We start from the raw sequence: 22,573 nt of genomic DNA, 5'->3' as shown, positions 1-22,573 counted from the left end.
ATCTGCTCAACAAAACAAAAAGCTAAATCTAGTTGATGATCCCTGATATAAGGTGTCCAATCAAAAACATCTTTTGATCAATGAGTGAAATAATATGTTAATTGTGTAGATAATGGGCTAAGAAACCAGTGGTCCAAACCTCATGTCTCTATCATAATCCATTCAAAACCTATTGGAGTTTTTACCCTTGTAGGATTGTCAACAATAGGGCGACTAAACTCAAAGGAGACCAGAGAAAAAAAAAGTGGCAAAAATCTGAGAAATAGTATCACATCATCTAGGCTAGATGCTGTCCGAGAATTAAGGCTACCTGACAGGCTCACCATTGAACTCAACATCTTTCTTCTCAAATCAGGATGACATAAATCAACAGAGGTAAGATAAATATAGATTGAGATATAACATGTATTTTGATATTTTAGTATACGCTGTTCATATTAATGCAAAGTTTCTGTTCTTTTTCCAAGACTTCTTACAAAAACAAGCGTATCTCTGTGAAATGTCAACGAAGCCTTTTAACATTTAATTCAGCTCGTGTCATGCTAATTATGCCATTTGCGACCCGCAGAACAACTTGGATGACAATGACCACAAAATGTTAAATCCTCATAAGTTTCGGCGAGAAAACTCCACTTTCAATAGAGCTCGGTGCTAATTATTGGATGTATTAGGCTATGAAATCGGACTTTTTGATATAATGTGATATGTTGGAGAAAACTCCCCTGAAAGATTCAGAACCATATTTGTCTTGGTAAAATGTATTTAATAGCATAAGGAAGTGAAATGTCATCACCAAAGCACATTTTCACCGACTCTGGGCAGAGTGGGTGGACACCGTATATAATGTTACAAATTACAATTCGTATGACATGAATTTCCAATATGTATGATATGTTAAGAATTCCAATTAGTTGTTGCTGTGGTTAAGGTTAGGAGTTAGGTTAAAGGCTTAAAATTAGCTGACATGTTAAGTAGTTGCAAAGTAGCTAAAAAGTAGTAAGTAGTTGCAAAGCTGCTAATTATTTAAAATGCTAAAGTTGTCTGTGATGAGATTTGAACACGCAACCTTTGGGTTGCTAGATATTCATGTTATACACCCACCCATTCACCCTCCTTTTGTTTTTGCCTTAAAGAAAACTGATGTAGAGGGGTCCTCCCTGAAAGTAGTCTATGGGCCAAGAGAGAGTAGATTGCATGGTACAGTTCTTTAAACAGCTACTACAAACTTCAGCTAACATTAGCCACCACAAGCTAACAATCAATGGAAGTGATGGGGGCATGTGAGCATGTTTATTAAAAAAATTAAGAATATCTAAAACACCTGAAATCAACTCTATATTTAGTTTTATATTACTTAAGGCGATTTGACTCACATACCCACATCACTTCAATTGATTAACTTGTGGTGGCTGAAGTTTGTAGTGGCTGTTTAAAGAAAACTGAACCATGGATTACAGTTTCCCCTGGCCCATAGACTACTTTTAGAGTGAGGATCCATTTAACATCAAGTTGTAAAATAGTGAACTACTCCTTTAAGTAACCTTTGGTCTTATGTAACCATACCAAACATAACATATTATACTAATGAGTGGCCGATCATTTTAATTTACTATATTACGTCTAGTCTATGATACCAGGTTGGAGAACGAAGGAGCAGACAGAAATTGGCCATGTGAAACTATAATAAAGTATCCCGTTGAAATGTCGCATAGGCCTTATTAGTATTCGGCATCCGTGCTGTTTTAAACTATTTCTAAATCACGATAGTTCCCTTTTATAGTGGTATAGAATCACAGAGGAGATTCATTTTAGTAGAGGCGTAGCTACTTACTAAAGCATCACAGAAAAGATCAGGAAGACGAGGGTCAAATTATCCGTGAGTAAAAAGAGCTTCGTTTTTCTTCCTAGTCCCTTCGCCCTAGAAGACTTATCAGTAGTTTTGACGTAAAAGAGAGAAGGAAAGCGATACAGTACTTACTCTAAACCATGCACATGTAAAATGTTCCTTCCGGCTGCATGGTAGGCTATATTCCTGAAATCATTCACCGAGAATATCCGCTACAGAAACACAAATAGTCTGATGATACAATAGTGCGCGATGACTTGGCCAGGTAAACATTGCATCAATGTATCAACAACGTATACATTTTTCTTTCACATTACCTAGCTATTCCATTGTCAAAGAAAATGTCGCATAGTGCCTGACGTAGCAGGCAGCAGCACTTCAGTTGAAGACAGATTGTACAGTCAGCAGCACAACAGTAGTTAACCTTTATTTAACTAGGCAAATCAGTTAAGAACAAATTCTTAATTACAATGAAGTCCTACACCGGCCATACCCGGACGACGTTGGGCCAATTGTGCGACGCCCTATGGGACTCCCAATTACGGCCAGTTGTGATACAGCCTGGAATCGAACCATTTCTTCTATTAAAATTCAAATAAAAAATGGAGAACTAACAATCAACAACTAAATTATAAGAGTTTGGTCCGGTTTATATGGTTTATTGGTTTTTAATTATTAAACATCTTCTTTGTTGCTTGAGATTTTCTCAATAGAAGAGATTACTTTATTTGAAGTGTAACCAGCTGCAAAACAGAGGTGATATGCAGGATATGGCAGATCTGTTTTTGCTGGCTCAAGACCTTCCTCCTCCTCATTCACACAAAATGAATGAGTACTGTTGAACTGAGACAAAAGGGACATGTCTCAACCGGTGCTTTGGTCCAGAAGCCAAACCAGAGGAATGTTGGGAGCACAAGGTTCCTGAGTGGTGCAGTGGTCTAAGGCACTGCATCTCAGTGCACAAGGTGTCACTGCAGTCCCTGGTTCCAATCCAGGCTGCATTACTGTGATTGGGAGTCCCATAGGGAAGCACACAATTGGCCCAGCGTTGTCTGGGGTAGGCTGTCATTGTGAATAAGAATTTGTTCTTAACTGACTTGCCTAGTTAAATAAAGGTTACATTTAAAATGATTAGAGAGACAAGATACACCCACAGCTGCTGTAAATCCCTTCCTAGCTGTGTAGGGACAAGTCCTAAACATCTGGGAACATAGCATATTTGATTACCTATTGCTTTTTCACTCTATGAGATGTTCCAATTTTGGGGTAGTAATGTCTTTGTTTTCACTCAGAGATAATTGAATTGGACCGTGTAGTACCTACTGCAGGGGAATTGGGTCAGTGTTTAAAATACACTATGTGCCCCTTTTTAATCAAGAACAGTTTTGTTTTATCAAAGTTTGTATGTCAGATTCATTATCAGCTCTCTCTCACTTTCAAGCTTCGAAATGAAACGCATGCATGAGGGTTTTGACATTGACATGGATGGATGCACAGAAGCTATTTAGAGTTGTCCAAGTGCTTTCACTCCACAGTGCTGAGGCATAGTCTCTGGAGTTGAAGAACAGAGATTAACTCTGACATTGAATTGAAATGTTTATTTTCTCCCAATTGAGGACAAAGAAGATCTTTGGATGGAGACCACAGATTTGGGTGAGTCAGCAGACATTGTCTAGTCATAGTGGTCAGAGTCAGATGGACTGACCGCACCCTGTACACCCAGTAGAAGCAGTAAGTTAAGTGTTCAACCTAAAGACATTTTAATCTCAAATTACATTGTAATATTCTAAATACATAAACAAATGTATATCGACAACATGAAGACCAGAAAATCTTTTGTTATATTAAACCAAATTTCTAGCCTAAAGCAACATCAAAATGTGATCTTGAAGGTGTGTAGCCTATTCTGATTCACTCAAAAGTCGCATAATTATAGTGGTGTGATCAAGTAGAATGTAGACTACCCCCTATAGGCAAACACTTAGACTACTTTCACCGTACACACTACATGCCTCAAAAGTTTAAGAATACTCTACAGTGAAACAAAAATGTAACCATGACAGTAGTAGACAAAATGAAGCAATACAACTGTACTTGCATGTGTAATTGTTGCTGCTGTCTGGTGTTGAAGAAATGTTAACTTTGACTTGAATATTAAAACTACCTTCAAACTGTTCTGTTGCGTGGTAGGATGCTGTGCTGCTGCTCTATTTAATCATCCTTGGGAAAATAAACGGTGGTTCTGCTTGGATTCCCAAAGGGCTTGACAAATGATTCCTGCCAAGCCTTGGAATCAGTCAAGCAGTGTTTTTGGAGGCGGTCTGCATTAACCTTCGTCTTCAGCATTGTCTTATATTTTTAAAAACCATCTCAAACTGCCATTTCAAGATTTAATAGCCACATATTGTATGTGCACCCTCTCAACAATGATCACAAGTCTTTTGATTAAAAAATGATTTATTTAATTTTCACAGTATTAATAACAACATAAAACAACAGTCATTATGCAGCATTTGTTTGTATAGATGTTTTAAAGATCTTAGATGCAGAGGGACAAGTAAAACACAGTACATTCCGGTAATGGTTTGAATCTCCAACGTTTTTGCTGACTATCCAACACATCCTCTTGATGCTACAACTCCATATTCAACTATTGTTCATGATGATTTGTGCATGCTAACATCAGCAGCATAGGTGTTTTAATTGTATACACAAATAAATTGTTTAATTATATAACATTTTATAAATGAGGCACCAATTGGGCAGAAAGGAAAGCAAGGCCTCAGTTTAACTTTGAATTAAGTGTCTGTGTCATTGTATCATTATTTGGTAGAAGTTAAACAGAACAATTCATTAACCATTTAAATGTATCGTGCGTAAAATAAACTAGCTAGCTAAATCTAAAATTCTTATAGTATTATGGTCTTCTTACATTGCAAATTGCATTATATCCATCAGTAAAGACCTGTGTCACATATACATCACCATACAGTGAGATACAAGAAAGACAAGAATTCTATAGGGTATAGGAGACCTGCATCCTCATGCTAAGGCAGTGGGAGGGCTGAAACAGAGATCTGGCTTCTTCATTTTGTTCTAACCAAGCAAAGCCCACAACAGACTTATTGAATTAAATCACAACTGCTTTGCCACAAACTGGTAGATATTTTGGCATGTTCACGTGACATGGCTTACTAAAAAATAGAATACACGCGTGTAATGGTTAGGGTAAAACAAAACACAGTTTGAAATATTTATCAAAAAGGATGACATGATATCAAGACAATGCCATTTTCAGTCATCTACTGCCAAAAAGACTGTAATAAGTACAGTACATTCGGGAAGTATTCTGACCCCTTAACCTTTTCCACATTGTGACATTACAGCCTTATTCTAAAATGGATTAAATATTTATTTTTCCATCATCAATCTACACACAATTCCCCATAATGACAAAGCGAAAACAGGTTTTTAAAAATAAAAAACAGAAATACCTTACTAATATAAGTATTCAGACCCTTTGCTATGAGACTTGAAATTGAGTTCAGGTGCATCTGTTTCCATTGATCATCCTTGATGATTCTACAACTTGATTGGAGTCCACCTGTGGCAAATTTGATTGATTGGACATGATTTGGAAAGGCACACACCTGTCTATATGAGGTCCCACAGTTGACAGTGCATGTCAGAGCAAAAACCAAGCAATGAGGTCGAAGGAATTATCCGTACAGCTCCGAGACAGGATTGTGTTGAGGCACAGATCTGGGGAAGGGTACCAACAAATTCTGGCAGCATTGAAGGTCCCCAAGAACACAGTGGCCTCCATTCTTAAATGGAAGGAGTTTGGAACCACCAAGACTCTTCCTAGAGCTGGCCGCCGGGCCAAACTGTGCAATCGGAGGAGAAGGGCCTTCGCCAAGGAGGTGACCAAGAACCCGATGGTCACTCTGACAGAGCTCCAGAGTGCCTCTGTGGAGATTGGAGACCCTTCCAGAAGGGCAACCATCTCTGCAGCACTCCACCAATCAGGCTTTATGGTAGAGTGGCCAGACGGAAGCCACTCCTCAGTAAAAGGCACATGACAGCCCGCTTGGAGTTTGCCAAAAGGCACCTAAAGGACTCTCAGACCATGAGAAACAAGATTCTCTGGTCTGGTGTAAAACAAGATAACTCTTTGGCCTGAACGCCAAGCATCACGTCTGGAGGAAACCTGGCACCATCCCTACGGTGAAGCATGGTGGTGGCAGCATCATGCTGTGAGGATGTTTTTCAGCGGCAGGGACTGGCAGACTAGTCAGAATCGAGGGAAAGATGAATGGAGCAAAGTACTGAGAGATCCTTGATGAAAACCTGCTCCAGAGCGCTCAGGACCTCAGACTGGGGCAAAGGTTCACCTTCTAAAAGGACAACTACTCTAAGCACGCAGCCAAGACAACGCAGGAGTGGCTTCGGGACAAATCTCTGAATGTACTTGATTGGCCTAGCCAGAGCCTGGACTTGAACCCGATCAAACATCTTTGGAGAGACCTGAAAATAGCTGTGCAGCAACGCTCCCCATCCAACCTGACAGAGCTTGAGAGGATCTGCAGCGAAGAATGTGAGAAACTCCCTACAGATGTGCCAAGGTTGTAGCGTCATACCCAACAAGACTCAAGGCTATAATCGCTGCCAAAGGTGCTTCAACAAAGTAATGAGTAAAGGGTATGAATACTTATGTAAATGTGATATTTTAAATAAAGTTAAATAAAGGTTAAATACACATTTCTAAAAACCTGTTTTTGCTTTGTCATTATGGGGTATTGTGTGTAGATTGATGGGGAAAAAACAATTTAAGACATTTTAGAATAAGGCTGTAATATAAAAAAATGTGGAAAAAGTCAAGGGGTCTGAATACTTTCCGGATGCACTGTTAATGAAGAAATGAGCAAGACAACTTAAGTCTCAATAATCCATATAATCTGTGACCAAGTTAAGAGAAGGGGCGTTGCCTTGTCCTCCTAACTGGGGAGGTATCGTTTGTTTTCCCCAGGGAATGGAAACTCTGGGACTGAGTTAAAATGTCCCGTGAGGAATATGGCGACAGTTCCGATGGAGAAGAGGGCCATGGCCACCCAGAAACACACCTTGTCAATCATCTTCCCGATCAATACCCAACTCTCCATTTCCTATGGGACAGTTAATGGTGAGCCAGAAGTGGGGAGACAAGAACCCACACTGTTCTATCAGGATTTCTTAACCCTCAGCTCATCATGGGCCTGTATTCAAAGTGTCTCAGTGTAGGCCTTTTAAAATCATAATCACTTATTTTATCATAAGAGCATGATCCTAGATCAGCACGCTTTGTGAATATGGGCCTGAACAGAATGAATTGAAATTGACCCATAACCTGACCTACATCCCCAGAATAAAAGCAATACTTACTGATCCAATGTCATTTGCTTGCTTTGTGCTCTCAGCGATAAAGTTACAGGCATCCACACATTCCTTGATCTCAGGAGCAGCTTGGGCGAGGCTCTTGTACAGGCTGGCTGTGGTGCTCACATCAATACCATCCACTAGAGGGTAGCAGAGACATACAGTCACCTACACATATGCTGGTGATGTACCACAGTACTAATCTTTATCCTCCTTTTCCTATTGATTGTGCTACTTATTTACAAGAACAAATACAACCAAATGCTTTTTAAAACCAATTCAAATTAACCCAGACATCTATTCAAAAAAGTGGCTTGCTGGATAATAAACATAACTACTTACTACTACATCTCAAAGCAGGGCTGTCCGCAGACCTTTTTGGGGGGGGCACATGCTCAACAACAAAAAAAGGGCACCCCAAAAGAATGGTTCCCGCAGCCGCGGTGACAGACTCGTTGAGCAATTATTACAAGAAGGGACAGCAGAACAATCTGATTAGTAAATTATTTTGAACTCAAATTCTGCACTTATTAATAATGACCAAGACAATACCAGTCAAAATAGAAGATTGTAGCCTACCATTAATATATCCAACTCTATTTGTGGCCACTATCATGCCTGCCTGCAAAGCGCTCATCGCCAGCCAGATAGCCCTCTTCTTCCTCACAAATATAAGAATTTCACCAGAATATGTTACATATTTGTCCCATAATATTGATGGCAGTGCGATGTTACAGCTGCTTATCTTTAGACATATAGCCAGTAGCCACCCACGCTAGGCCTATCTGAAATATGAAAATGATCAATCAAATCGCCAGGTAGACAATTGTTCTGGCAAAGATAAGTCAGTAGTAGATTGCTAAACTGTATTTTATATGGATGATGAATGTGGCTTGAAACAAGTTCTTTCTGGTCACTAATCTGGATATGCGTGCCCTAGTGATGCGCGGGTTGACTCATAAACCGCAGTCCCCGTGGTTATATCCGCAGGGCGGGCGGGTTGAGGGTCATGAAATATTGTGTGGATGAAGGGCGGGTTGGTCGCGGGCGGGTTGAATAAAGACAATACCTTAAAAAAATCCATAAATGTATTATTCTTGTGCAATGTGTACATCTTAAGCTACATTGAGGTTTTTCTTTCATAATTTTAGGCTATCTGCATTAGTGCATAAGCCTAAACTTTAGGGCCTAACTGTACATGCGCCAAATAGCCAACACGCTAAATGCATTTGGGAAGGGGCAGAAAAAGTTCATATTGAGGGAACTGTAGCCTACTGTTCAGAAGGGTTAAATGGAAACTGAAATCTGGGCACTGACTGTAGGTCTATAACCTCTCACATAGCCTTAATATTAACTCCTGGAAAATTAAGCATTTCTTGCAGTAAAATTATGTAGGCAAAATTTTGAACAGGAGTGGAGACATTTTTTTCATCTTGAGAGAATGCAAATGCACAGTTAGCACCTCTAAACTGTACCCATCTTTATCAGCAACATAAAAGCTGATAGTATTTCAACCACAAAATATGCATCCAAGCCGAACTGAAATCTTATCAGAAACATGTTGGCTCGTTTTCACAGCTTCCCTTACAACCGGGTAAACTGATGTCATTTGGAAATGTTGCACAGAAAATCTTTCCTGATTTTTGAGTTATTGCATTTTCTCCCCGATCTCTAAACTTCTTTGCTCCATGAAAGAAGCAGAGATGACAGAGACAACTTTACCGAAGTCAACTAGATTGAAGCATTCATTCTATCGATTTATAACATTCTGGTGAGCAAGGGTTTATTTAGTCTTCGGGCAACATAATGACAGAAGAGAAGCCACCTGTATCTAATTATAGACAAGTTGACTAACAAATAGCCTACCATAATGTCGGAAATTATTAGCAGAAACATATCTAAAAATCAGGCAAAAAGATCTTCCCCAAAAATTCTGCCATCTCTAGCCTACCATGCATTTTTTTGGGTTAGGGTTGGTTCTCAGATTTCCACTCTAATCCACTCATCTTACCAAATGATCGTGTGAGGCCGTGCCTCTCTCTCTGTTTATCAAACATCATCTCGCTGCGTGGTTGTTTCAGCACATACTCCTCCGCTCTCTGCATCAGGCCGAACGAGCTACGCCGTCGCTCCCTCCCTCCGTTCACTTCCGCCTCTGCATTATCCACCAGAGGGGCCATGCCCAGGAATTGAGGAACAAGCTCCAGGAAGAGCTAAACAGGGGAGAGGAAAGGTGGAATAGGCAACAAAAAAGTTGAATATTCATTCTGACAAAGTAGGATCTTATGTCATATCGGATCATTATAGTATTGAATGAAGAGAAAACAATGCGTCATTTTTTTTTAAAAATAATTCTTGTGCAATTCATATCTATAGGCTACACTGAGGTTTTTCTTTCATTATTTTTATCTGACGTTAGTATTTAGCCTAAGCTTTAGGGCCTAACTGTAGCGTGCTAAATACACGGCAATTGCCAAATGCTTTTGGGAATTTAGGCAGAAAAAGTTAACATTGATGCACTGAGGCAAAAAAGACAATATCGGAGTTTAATTCAGTAAGAGAAAAGCTGTGAAATGGAGAGTTGAAAATAAATAGAAGGACCAGAACAGTCTGTAAAGGTGCTATCTTTATAAGCATCATAAAAGCTGATAGTATTTCAACCACATAAAATTTCATTTCTGCTTGGATGCATATTGTATCAAAAACATGTTGGGTCATTTTAACAGCTTTTCATTTCCTTAAACAGATTTTTTTTAAATTGCATTTTCTCCCTGGTCCCTAATAATACATGTCTTTGCAGCATGAGAGAAGCAGAGATGAAAGAGAGCTTTAGCATGTCAACTGATTTGAAGCATTCATTCTATCGATTTATTCTGGTGAGCAATGGGGTATATTTATTCTGGTGAGCAATGGGGTATATTTATTCTGGTGAGCAATGGGGTATATTTATTCTGGTGAGCAATGGGGTATATTTATTCTGGTGAGCAATGGGGTATATTTATTCTGGTGAGCAATGGGGTATATTTATTCTGGTGAGCAATGGGGTATATTTATTCTGGTGAGCATGGGGTATATTTATTCTGGTGAGCATGGGGTATATTTATTCTGGTGAGCATGGGGTATATTTATTCTGGTGAGCAATGGGGTATATTTATTCTGGTGAGCAATGGGGTATATTTATTCTGGTGAGCAATGGGGTATATTTATTCTGGTGAGCAATGGGGTATATTTATTCTGGTGAGCAATGGGGTATATTTATTCTGGTGAGCAATGGGGTATATTTATTCTGGTGAGCATGGGGTATATTTATTCTGGTGAGCATGGGGTATATTTATTCTGGTGAGCATGGGGTATATTTATTCTGGTGAGCATGGGGTATATTTATTCTTCTAGGTCAACAAGTACAGAAGAGAAGCCACCTGTATCTAATTATAGACAAGTGGATTAACAAATAGCCGACCAAAATGTAGAAAATTATAAGCAGAAACATATGCCAATTTAAAAAGGCCTGCCAAAAAATTATTCTGCTATCTGACTGTACAGTGCATTTTCTATATTTGGGGGTTAGGGTTGGTTGCGGATGAAAGATTTTCACTTTATCGCGTTTGCGGATGGATTATTAGCAATTAGGTACAGGTGAACAAACAACTGTTAGCCAATATGTGTTGTGTACAGTGCATTCAGAAAGTATTCAGACCCCTTGACTTTTTCCACATTTTGTTACGTTACACCCTTATTCTAAAATGGACAACATTATTTTTTCCCCTCATCAATCTACACACACTACCCCATAATGACAAAGCAAAAACTGATTTTTAGACAAAAAAAATAACTGATATCACATTTACATAAATATTCAGACCCTTTAGTACTTTGAAGCCCCTTTGGCAGCTATTACAACCTTGACTCTTCTTGTAGGTTGACACTACAAGCTTGGTACACCTTTATTTGGGTAGTTTCTCCCATTCTTCTCTGCAGATCCTCGAAAGCTCTGTCAGGTTGGATGGGGAGCGTCGCTGCATAGCTATTTTCAGGTCTCCCCAGAGCTGTTCGATCAGGTTCAATCCAGGCTCTGGTTGGGCCACTCAAGGACATTCAGAGACTTGTCCCGAAGCCACTCCTGCATTGTCTTGGCTGTGTGCTTAGGGTCGTTGTCCTGTTGGAAGGTGAACCTTCGCCCCAGTCCTGAGCGCTCTGGAGGAGGTTTTCATTAAGGATCTCTGTACTTTGCTCCGTTCATCTTTCCCTCGATCCTGACTGGTCTCCCAGTCCCTGCCGCTGAAAAACATCCCCACAGCATGATGCTGCCACCACCATGCTTCACCGTAGGGATGGTGCCAGGTTTCCTCCAGACGTGATGATTGGCATTCAGGCCAAAGAGTTCAATCTTGGTTTCATCAGACCGGAGAATCTTGTTTCTCATGGTCTGAGAGTCCTTTAGGTGCCTTTTGGCAAACTCCAAGCGGGCTGTCATGTGCCTTTTACTGAGGAGTGGCTTCCGTCTGGCCACTCTACCATAAAGCCTGATTGGTGGAGTGCTGCAGAGATGGTTGCCCTTCTGAAAGGTTCTCCCATCTCCACAGGGCTCTGTCAGAATGACCATCGGGTTCTCGGTCACCTCCCAGACCAAGGCCCTTCTTCCCGGATTGCTCAGTTTGGCCGGGCAGCCAGCTCTAGGAAAAGTCTTGGTGGTTTCAAACTTCTTCCATTTAAGAATAATGGAGGCCACTGTGTTCTTCAATGCTGCAGCCATTTTTTGGTACCCTTCCCCAGGTCTGTGCCTCGACACAATCCTGTCTGAGCTATACGGATCTTATATAGAAAGGTGTATGTATGCCTTTCCAAATGGTCAATGGAAACAGGATGCACCTGAGCTCAATTTCAAGTCTGATAGCAAAGGGTCTGAATACTTATGTAAATCAGGTATTTCTGTGAAAAAATATATATAATATCCATAAATGCATAATGTGGAAAAAGTTATGGGGTCTGAATACTTTCAGAATGCACTGCATTTTAATCATGACTTGGCCTACGCAATAAAGTACTTAACTTTCAAACCCACACAAGTACTGGACCTGGATTTCTTTATGCCACTTAGCACCCATTTGTGGTTAAACAAATCATTTTGCTTTTCAATGTATACATACGTGCTTGATAGTGTGGGACATGGTGTGGGTATTGGGACTACGGAGGGACATGTTGAGCACCACGATTTGGTTGGTGGCGATGAGCGTGGTCACAGACATGACAAAGATCAGGTACCTGGGAAGAGAAGAACAGACCGATGTTGATGCAGAGGGGATTTGGCTCTCTTATGGAGTAACAGAAATGTATGGAGGAAGGCAATAAGAAAGAGACTGAAGAAGAATCCCATTAATGAGGGCATACATTTGAAGCTGAGAAAGGAATGCAGTGACTATTATATGGAGTCTCACACAGAATCATCATACAAACACACCCAGGTACATTGTAACTCACTTGCCAATGAGTGGGACATTGAGAGATGTCTCAGGGACCTTCTGAGCAATAAGAAATAGGAAGACAGTCTGAGCCAGCAGGACAGAGATGGACACAGTCAGCTTCTGTCCCCCAGCTATGAAGGGGACAACAGAGAGTCAGAGGGGTTCAGACGGGAGTGCAATGCTTTTCCCATAATCATCATAGACAAGACATACTATACAGATGGTTTTATTTGGCCCACCAAGTTTTCTGAGCAAAAAAACATTTTGTTGTTGGACAGCTCCAAGTGATAAACATTTTGGAAATCTGATCCCAAGTCGGCCTATTCCCAAGGATAATAAAGAGATGTGATCATAAACAAATGTAGCCTAAGCAAGGTTTGAAGTTATGTTTTAGTCACATTATCTGTTTGGGTTTCTTGTGGTCAATTTGTAGTCTACAAATGATTTGTAATAATGTTCCGGCCCCCTGACCATCCGCTCAAGAAAAACTCTAGTTGATGATCCCTGAGATCCCCTATACTCGAGCAATTCCAGACGTAACATGAGAGTGCTTCCAAGTGTTTTAGTTGGAATGCAGAAACCTATTGATCTTGTCTTGCGCAGGCAAACAGAATCCAACAACATTCTCTAGTTGGAAACTCAAAACCATAATCTATGTTAGAGCATAAAGGGGCAATCTGCAGTTGCTACATCCATTTTTGGACGTATAAATTAATGATACGTACCCATTGATTCTTGAAGAATATAACTTATTAACGCCTCATAAGCATTCGTACCCCATCAGAATCCAAAATATAAACTTGTTTTACTTCAATGTTTGTAAACAAAGTAAATGTAAAACACTACATAACCTCCGAACATTAAAAACCTCCGAACATATAATTCTGATATCATGGATGGTCAGTCGTTGCATCCATAGCGCTGTTTTATGAATTTGAGTGGTTATATTTCTCTAGCCTCATCCCTCAGCTTTTTACTGAATAGGGGGCAGGGAGGACGCTTTGTTATTGTTTCAACTGCTGATAGCTGCTTTAAATATAAATCATTTCATTTAATAGTCATTATACAAAACAACACTAGTAACACTAACAGACAACTGCTAACATCAGTTGTTGATGGCATACTGTATCATCTTCCTGTATCCCTAAGTTACACCCATTACACCACTGACCAATCAGCAGCAGTGTTGCAACCTACCCTGTGCAGGTAGGAAGTAGGCCAGGACGACCAGGGAGGAGATGAGTGAGCAGGGCAGGATAATGTTGATGATGTAGAATAGAGGTTTTCTCTGGATGACCAGGTTGAAGGAGATTTCCTGGTACTCCAGGTCATCAGGACTGTAGCGTGAGTTGATCAGCTTCCTGGCTGGCCGGTGCTTTATGGCCCACTCACCGTTCTCTAACAGGGTGGAAACAGACACACTGGGATCAATAGAAGCCATTTCATTAGGATTTGACCTGTTGATGGGTTGTCAATTGTTTACAGATAACTGTTAATCAAATCAAATGTTATTTGTCACATGCTTCGTCAACAGGTTTAGACGATGTCATAGAATTACAATATGTTAATCACATGACTTTTATATTAGAATGTATTCCTATATTAAAACATTCACACTGTTTTTTCTAGAGGCAACAGAATAGGGTTCTTAGCTCTCGTGTGTGAAGAGAGAGAATCCTCAGATTTAACTGACAGATTTACGATGGCTTGGTGAGAACTTAAAGACTGCATTCCATTCCATGATTAGTGTCTGTGTGCCTGTCTATCGGTAAGAGGGAGAACCAATGTCCAGTTTATTTCAGGAAAGGATTTAGTATTCTAGGTTGCATTAGTATTTCTGTATAAACAAGCAGTAAATGAACTACAGACAGATATTTGGCGCCATGTAAATCTTGATGTCTGTTGCATGAGAGCACAATGTACCTTTTGTATCATTTCTGTTCCTTGTCACAAGGACTCAGGAAGTCTATAAATAGTTGTAACTGAATCATGTTTATTTGGGCTTTAACACTACACCATTAGGTGATTGTTAACGTTCCATTACTGCAGTCATTAAATAATAAAGTTCAATTGTTTCGAGGAAATCTAAAAGTCTCTTTGATTAGAATAATTCCACCACAACTAACAATGAAATGCTAACTTACAGGTCCTTTTCCAACAATGTACTTCAGATAAAGAAAAAAAAGTCAAATATAAAGTGACATGAGGAATAAATACACAGTGAATAACGAATAACAATAATGAGTAAATATAACATGGCTCTATACAAGGAGTACCAGTACCGAGTCGATGTGCAGGTGTACGAGGTAATTGAGGTAGCTGGGTACATATAGGTAAAGTGACTAGGCAACAGGATAGATAAAACTGTAGCAGCAGCGTACTTGGTGAGTGTGTGTTGCGTCAGTATGTGTGTGTGTGTTGGGATGTAAGCGTAAGTATGGGTTAGTGTGTGAGTAGAGTCCAGTGTGTTTGCATAGAGTCGGTGCAAGAGAGTTAGTGCAAAAAAGGGTCAACGCAGGTAGTCAGGGTAGCCATTTGATGATCTATTTAGCAGTCTAATGGCTTGGGGTTAGAAGCTGTTTACGTCCTGTTGGTTCCAGACTTGGTGCACTGGTACCGCTTGTCGTGCGGTAGAAGAGAGAACAGTCTGCGGCTTGGTTGGAAGGAGTCTTTGACAATTTTTTGGGCCTTCCTCTGACACCGCCTGGTATAGAGGTCCTGGATGGCAGGGAGCTTGGCCCCAGTGATATACTGGGCCATACACACCAACTTCTGTAGTGCCTTGCGATCGGATGCCTTGCAATTGCCATACCAAGCGGTGATGCAGCCATTCAATGGTGTAGCTGTAGAACTGAGGATCTGAGGGCCCATGCCAAATCTTTTCAGCCTCCCTAGGGGGAAGAGGCATTGTCATGCCCTCTTCACGACTGTGTTGGTGAGTGGACCATGATAATTCCTTAGTAATGTGGACACCGAGGAACTTGAAGCTTTCAACCCGCTCCTCTACAGCCCCGATGTGGATGGGGGCGTGTTCGCACCTCCTTTCCTGTAGTCCACAATCAGCTCGTTTGTCTTGCTGACATTGAGGAAGAGGTTGTTGTCCTGGCACCACACTGCCAGGTCTCTGACCTTCTCCCTATAGGCTGCCTCATCGTCGTCGGTGATCAGCCCTACCACCGTCATATCCTCAGCAAACTTTATGAAGGTGTTGGAGTCGTACATATTGATTTTGAGAAACTACAAAGTTGTATATTCAGTATTTGTGTCACACATGCAGGACCTGAGTAGTGGTGGGAAACTATTTGGGGGAGGTAGATTTTGAAATAGATTTTATTTAAAGAATGGCGCCAGAGGAGATGGCTGCCGTTTTACAGCCTCCTAACCAATTGTGCTATTTTGTGTATTTTTCTGTATTGTTTGTAACTGGATATCAGAACAGCGATTACTCACCTCGAACTGGACAAAGAGTTTTTCTTTAATGAGTTTGACGCGAAGGATATAATGTTGCTCCAGGATAAGGCCCAAATTCTCGTCATTCGCATGAAGAAAATAAGAAAATACAGGGGGCGCAGATCAGGGTGCCTTGTGAGAATTCATCGGTGAGTGGGTAACACGCCTATACCATCTGTTCTATTGGCCAACGTGCAATCACTGGAGAATAAACTGTTCAAGACTATCCTACCACTGGGACATTAAAAACGGTAATATCTTATGTTTCACTGAGTGGCTGAACGAAGACACAGATGATATACAGTTGGCTGGGTTTTCCGTGCATTGGCAGGACAGAACAGCTACGTCCGGTAAGACGAGGGGTGGGGGGGGTGTCTTTTTGTCAAGAACAGCTGGTCCACGATGTCTAATATTAAGGTAGTCTCGAGGTATTGCTCGCCTGAGGTAGAGTACCGTCTATTTACCACCACAAACATAAAAAAAGTACTTTATTTAGTAAATATTTTCTTAACTGCATTGTTGGTTAAGGGCTTGTAAGTAAGCATTTCATGGTAAGGTCTACACCTGTTCTATTCGGCGCATGTGACAAATACGATTTGATTTGGAAAACCATAAAAACAAGACGTTGCAACATTAGTGTGTGTATTACCAGTGAAGGCCTCGGGATCAATGTCCACCCACTCAATAGGCTTGTTGGTCTCTGCGTCAACAGCCAGTATGATTTCCAACTCATTTGCACTGTATGTCTGGGACCTGAAGACTAAGGTGCAGTTCTGGTAGTCAAAGGGGAAGTAGGTGATCTCTATGGCACAGGTGCTGCGGTAGATCGCTGGAGGCAGCCAGTACATGTAGCCACTGGAGTAGATCAACACATTGGCATAGTAGGCCACATCAAACTTGCCATCAATGCTGCAGAGGAGGAAGAGAGGAGGGGAAGAAAGGAGGTGGAAGGAAAGGGTAGGGTGCGATGAGAAGAGTTCAAGACTCCATTGCTCAAAACAAAGCAAAACAGAGCCACAAAAGGGGGGAAATCAGAATGAGGAAAAAGATGAAAGCCCTCTACTGGCTCACTTATTCTCAAGGACGATGTCAGGGAGCCATACTGTGTTGTAAGGCACACGGATAACTTCAATGCCAAAATACTCAGAGGTGTTCCAGGCTAGGCGAATATCATTCCATTGCTGTGGGAGGGAGGGGAGGGTACAGGCAGAGGAGAGACGAGAGAGGGGGAGGAACGGAGGAGAAAACAGACGAGTGAGGGAGAAGAGAGCATTGAGAGAGATGGAAAAAAACTCAAAAGTAGGAGAAAGGAGAAAACTGAGAATCTAGTCAAAGTATGCAAGAAACAAATTATAAATGAATTGATAAGATATAAAAGAGATTGGTGAGAGAAACACTCACAATCTCAATCCAGACATTAGTTGTGAGAGTCTCTTCCTTTTCATTCTGTAACAGAGGAGATAATATGATTGTCTGATGAAAACGTTTGTCCATTTCAGTTTGATATGTGATAGTACTGTAGTGCCCCCTGCATGGTTGAAGTACAGAACTGTTTAGATAGTATGTCATCCCTACAGAATGTGTATTGTGTTGTTGGGGTGCAGCAGTGTGATGTGTGTAATATGTTTGGTTTTACATTTGAGTCATTTAGCAGACGCTCTTATCCAGAGTGACTTACAGTAGTGAGTGCATACATTTTTGTACTGGCATCTAATGTATGTGTGTTGTATGGTTTTGTTATGCTGCAGCAGGTGTGGTCTGTCTCTCACCAGGGAGATGAGGTTGGTGAGAATCAGCTTGACCTGCACCTCCACCTTATCTGTGGGGTGTGCTGCTGGACGGATGTTCTTGTTGTAGCCTCTGAACAGGTCCCCAATCAGCTTAGACTCCTCATTACAACGCACTGCACCAGGAAGGAAGGAAGGTAGGTAGAGAGAGAACCATGATATTATGAAATATGTGTGGCATAAAACCCATAGGGACTATAAAGCATACCATTTCAAAGGATTCAACACTTGAAAGGCCAAAGGAACTTGAGTAATCAGTGACCGATTTGCTAAAAGCACCCAATGAACCATTTTCAATTGACATTATTAACATCTAGGCATGTCAACCCACGGCTGGCTCCAGGCATAATCGACATAAGCAGTCGCTTAGGGCCCCTGGCCGCTAGGGTGGTTTTTAGGAACTCAGTCGGGTGTCTCAACTTACTGTTGAGAGTTAGAATATAATACACAAGGTACAAGTTCGAAATCCCCCCAACCAAATCTCACTTAGGGCCCCCACAAGGCTAGAGCCACCCTGTGTCAACCATAAAAGCCAATTTATCTTGATCTGGCAATGTGGATCAGAGGCTCCATATGGAGTGTGTGAAGCAATTGCAGAGCCTCCAGAGGCTTGCGGTGGCGATGCCATGCGCCTCCCATATTTAACAATGAGGAGGTCTCCGCATAGATCTGCATTGACATGATTAGTGTACAGTAGGTGGGGGAGGTATATCCTGTATAAACACAAATTCACTTCCTTGACAACAAACTTGGAGAACTTTGACAAACAGGTTCACAAATAAAAAACATCTTTATGATACTTTGTGTAGGGATTTCAAAGACACGATAATGAGTGAACTCCTGGAAAGATATCTGGGAGGTTATGGGGATAGATGTGGTAAAAAGGTCGATGGAATGCAGACCATGGGATAGAAGGATGCTGGATTGGCAGATATGTCAAATCTGTCATGATTGATGTATTGTAACAGGCCCACAATGTGGTCACTAAAATCTGATTTGGATATATTTGGCTGTTTTCGCTGCATAACATTTAGAAGTTGGCCCTATTCATATAAACCGGTAGCATAGCTAGCATACAGAAGTAGGTGGTGGTAGTCAAAGTAGTTTAACTGTAATGCAGTTGATTAATGACGATGACATGAACATGTGTTGGGGTTGACATCCATACCAGCATTATACTCTGATATTGACCTCAACATAGTATGAAATACACATATAAACAATAGCCTAAATGTAGGATCATTTTGCTGTGGGGCAATGAGGAGACTCGGGTGGGAAAACGGTGCAACCTTTTTACATCATGCCATCTTGGCTGAGCTCCTGTGTCAAGCACCGGGAAACGGACTCCCAACATTTCAGGTCTTGTCTTTTTGTTTAGCCAGTTGCGTGTAATTAGCTGGATGGCTATAGAGATTAGCCCTGAATCACTAGTGGTGTGGTGCAGTTTATTGGATGTGTAAACTCTGTAAGAGACCGTTTATACTTGATCTGAAAATATGGTCGGAGGCGCCATATGGATTGTGTGACCCAATTGCGAAGCCTCCAGAGGCCAAATTGAGCTCCGTAACGCATAGCCATGCGCCTCTGAAAATGTGTAACAATGCCGAGGGCTCCCTCAGCATTGAAATAATTGGTTGATGGGTGAGTGGGGGAGGTCCTCTATAAACACAAACTCACTTCCTTCACAACAGCTCTGCGCTGCTCCGCGAAGCGCAAGAAGAATGAATGCCCTGACGTCTGCAGAGGCCATATCACCATAAATCCTGCATGGCCAATGCAGACATCAAATTGACCACGTAGCGCCTTTAACACCAAAAGTTGTAACAATGTTTAAGACGTTTTCGCAGCGCCTATAAAAAGAAAATGCCACCTGCCTCGCAGGAACAATAGAAACAACATGTGTGTTGTAATGATACAAATAAATAAAATGCTGTTGCGAAAGTAGCAACTACTCTTCCTGGAGTCCACACAAAACATGAAACTTGACATAATACAGAACATGAATAGACAAGAACAGCTCAAGGACAGAACACCATGAATAATGGCACACGTGTTTAGTGATTCAGCCAGATCAGAGGCAGTACAGATGACCACTGTACACGTTTTCTTGTTAAGTGCGTGAATTTGACCATTTTCCTGTCCTCTTAAGCATTCAAAATGTAACGAGGGTGTCAGGGAAAATGTATGGAGTAAAAAGTACATTATTTTCTTTAGGAATGTAGTGAAGTAAAAGTTGTCAAAAATATAGTAAAGTACAGATACCCCCAAAAACTACGTAAGTAGTACTTTAAAGTATTTTTACTAAAGTACTTTACACCACTGATGAATAGTCTACACCGAGAGGTGCAACTGCCAAGAACAGTGTTCCTGACCGTGAAAAACCTATCAATATAAACACTTACCCAGTACTGTCACACCCCAGAGTAAGCCTACAGTTGCAACCAAACAAGTCCAAAGGGAGTGCGTTGCCATCGCAAAGTTAACCGATCTTTACTTACAGTTCCAGATTTGAGTAAAGTACAAAGAGAAAGCTAGAGGTTATTTCCGAAAGGCTCGTAGCCTGCCTTATCCCGCTGCCCCTTGCCTCGCTTCTCCAGCTGTCGCTACACCCACGGCTCGGGTTACACAGCAGCCGGAAACCGCTAAATTCTGTCGATATTCTGGTCGTCCATAATAATTATCATTATGCTATTGGGTGGTGATGACAACGACACAGATTATGAAGGTAATGTTTCTGTTTGACATGTCAGCGAGTTTCAAACTATGAATAGGCCTGAAAACACAACTGAAAACGTGCGTGCAGGGCTCAATGATACCACTGGTGCTCCCAATTTAAAGTCAAGCGCAAAACATAAAATCTAAGCGCACCAGAATAACAAAGTACTGATTGAGATATAGCCTAGCATATTGGGCTATATGAATTCTAGATACTTTTGAAGCACATGTTGTGCTCTAGAAACTCACATTTAACCCTGTAAATACATTTGTTAATTGTACAAAGCTGAAATGTTGATACAAAAACCTGTCATGGAAATTACAAAGTCATTTGTGGAATTTTAGGTTTCTACATTGTGTAAAAGCACTACCTATTGAGATGCATTATATTGAACATTCTACACTGTCTCTTTAAGAGCTTCAATCAAGCTTTTATGGTAGAGTGGCCAGACAGAAGCTACTCCTTAGTAAAAGGCACATGACAGCCTGCTTGGATTTTGCCAAAAGGCACCAAAAGGACTCTCAGACCATGGGAAACAAGATTCTCTGGTCTGATGAAAACAAGATTGAACTCTTTGGCCTGAATGTCAAGTGTCACGTCTGGAGGAAACATGGTATCATCCCTACGGTGAAGCATGGTGGTGGCAGCATCATGCTGTGGGGATGTTTTTCAGCAGCAGGGACTGGGAGACTAGTCAGGATCGAGGGAAAGATGAAAGGAGCAAAGTACAGAGAGATCCTTGATGAAAACCTGCTCCAGAGCGCTCAGGATCTCAGACTGGGGTGAAGGTTCACCTTCCAACAGGACAACGACCCTAAGAACACAGCCAAGTCAACGCAGGAGTGGCTTCGGGACAAGTCTCTGATTGTCTTTGAGTGGCCCAGCCAGAGCCCGGACTTGAACCCGATTTTAACAATTCAATTCAAGGGCTTTATTGGCATGGGAAACATATGTTAACATTGCCAAAGCAAGTAAAGTAAAATAAACAATAAAACTGAACAGTAAACATTACACTCACAGAAGTTCCAAAATAAGAAAGACATTTCGAATGTCATTATGTCTATATACAGTGTTGTAACGATGTGCAAATAGTTAAAGTACAAAAGGGAAAATAAAGAAACATAAATATGGGTTGTATTTACAATGGTGTTTGTTCTTCACTGGTTGCACTTTTCTAGTGGCAACAGGTCACAAATCTTGCTGCTGTGATGGCACACTGTGATATTTCATATGAGAGTATCAACATTGGGTTGTTTTCGAATTCTTTGTGGATCTGTGTAATCTGAGGGAAATATGTGTCTCTAATATGGTCATACATTTGGCAGGAGGTTAGGAAGTGCAGATCAGTTTCCATCTCATTTTGTGGGCAGTGGGCACATAGCCTGTCTTCTCTTGAGAGCCAGGTCTGCCTACGGTGGCCTTTAGCAATAGCAAGGTTATGCTCACTGAGTCTGTACAGCCAAAGTTTTCCCTACGTTTTGGGTCAGTCACAGTGGTCAGGTATTCTGCCACTGTGTACTCTCTGTTTAGGGCCAAATAGCATTCTAGTTTGCTCAGTTTTTTTGTTAATTCTTTCCAATGTGTCAAGTAATTACTTTTTGTTTTCTCATGATTTTGTTTGGTCTAATTGTGTTGCTGTCCTGGGGCTCTGTGGGGTCTGTTTGTCATTCTGAACAGAGCTCCAGGACCAGCTTGCTTAGGGGACTCTTCTCGAGGTTCATATCTCTGTAGGTGATGGCTTTGTTATGGAAGGTTTGGGAATCTCTTCCTTTTAGGTGGTTGTAGAATTTAACGGCTCTTTTCTGGATTTTGATAATTAGTCGGTATCGGCCTAATTCTGCTCCACATGCATTATTTGGTGTTTTAAGTTGTACGCAGAGAATATTTTTGCAGAATT

The 22,573-nt window shown here is 41.1% G+C and overlaps 2 protein-coding genes and 1 long non-coding RNA gene across 6 annotated transcripts in view; 1 reads left to right on the top strand and 2 right to left on the bottom strand.

Annotated features, from left to right (window-relative positions):
• The window catches only part of LOC106603602 (phospholipase D2), a 34,871-nt gene extending 32,613 nt beyond the window's left edge, over positions 1 to 2,258 (bottom strand). Inside the window, exons 1-2 of one of the 2 annotated variants that reach the window (XM_014197485.2) lie at positions 2,164 to 2,258; positions 1,979 to 2,058 (exon numbers count right to left, since the gene is read on the bottom strand). The gene's annotated coding sequence lies outside the window, so the exon portion shown is untranslated. Of the gene's footprint in view, positions 1 to 1,831; positions 2,059 to 2,163 lie in introns of those variants that run through there. The other variant, XM_014197486.2, reaches the window with a different exon arrangement.
• LOC106603605 (uncharacterized) lies at positions 1,489 to 7,270 on the top strand. 2 transcript variants are annotated; one of them, XR_001328445.2, is made up of 3 exons: positions 1,489 to 1,876; positions 3,463 to 3,499; positions 6,876 to 7,270. It is a non-coding gene; the product is annotated as an uncharacterized lncRNA (long non-coding RNA). The 2 variants fall into 2 exon arrangements; XR_001328446.2 differs by having other exon boundaries at positions 1,835 to 2,111.
• Positions 6,614 to 20,768, bottom strand: LOC106603603 (acetylcholine receptor subunit gamma-like). 2 transcript variants are annotated; one of them, XM_014197487.2, is made up of 11 exons: positions 20,363 to 20,767; positions 17,943 to 18,076; positions 17,575 to 17,619; positions 17,245 to 17,354; positions 16,823 to 17,082; positions 13,921 to 14,121; positions 12,740 to 12,854; positions 12,409 to 12,523; positions 9,273 to 9,474; positions 7,268 to 7,401; positions 6,614 to 7,011 (listed from the first exon to the last, which is right to left on the bottom strand). In XM_014197487.2, the coding sequence occupies exons 1-11, from the start codon at positions 20,430 to 20,432 to the stop codon at positions 6,844 to 6,846; spliced, it is 1,554 nt and encodes a 517-aa protein (XP_014052962.2). In that variant the 5' UTR covers positions 20,433 to 20,767; the 3' UTR covers positions 6,614 to 6,843. The 2 variants fall into 2 exon arrangements, 1 of the variants encoding a protein (XP_014052962.2); XR_006769640.1 differs by lacking the exon at positions 6,614 to 7,011 and having other exon boundaries at positions 7,604 to 9,474; positions 20,363 to 20,768.
• Positions 20,769 to 22,573: the final 1,805 nt, after the last annotated feature.

This window comes from Salmo salar, chromosome ssa04 (genome assembly GCF_905237065.1).
Source record: "Salmo salar chromosome ssa04, Ssal_v3.1, whole genome shotgun sequence".
NCBI classification, from domain to species: domain Eukaryota; kingdom Metazoa; phylum Chordata; class Actinopteri; order Salmoniformes; family Salmonidae; genus Salmo; species Salmo salar.
This window is presented reverse-complemented; position numbering and strand designations above follow the sequence as displayed.

Coding starts and splice junctions, on each gene's coding strand:
- LOC106603603 (XM_014197487.2), bottom strand. CDS start 20,432: ATGGCAACGCACTCCCTTTGGACTTGTTTGGTTGCAACTGTAGGCTTA. Junction 12,524..12,739: donor AATGTCCCACTCATTGGCAA/GTGAGTTACAAT, acceptor TTCTCTTCCCAG/GTACCTGATCTTTGTCATGT. Junction 7,012..7,267: donor AAGCAAATGACATTGGATCA/GTAAGTATTGCT, acceptor ACTGTCCCATAG/GAAATGGAGAGTTGGGTATT.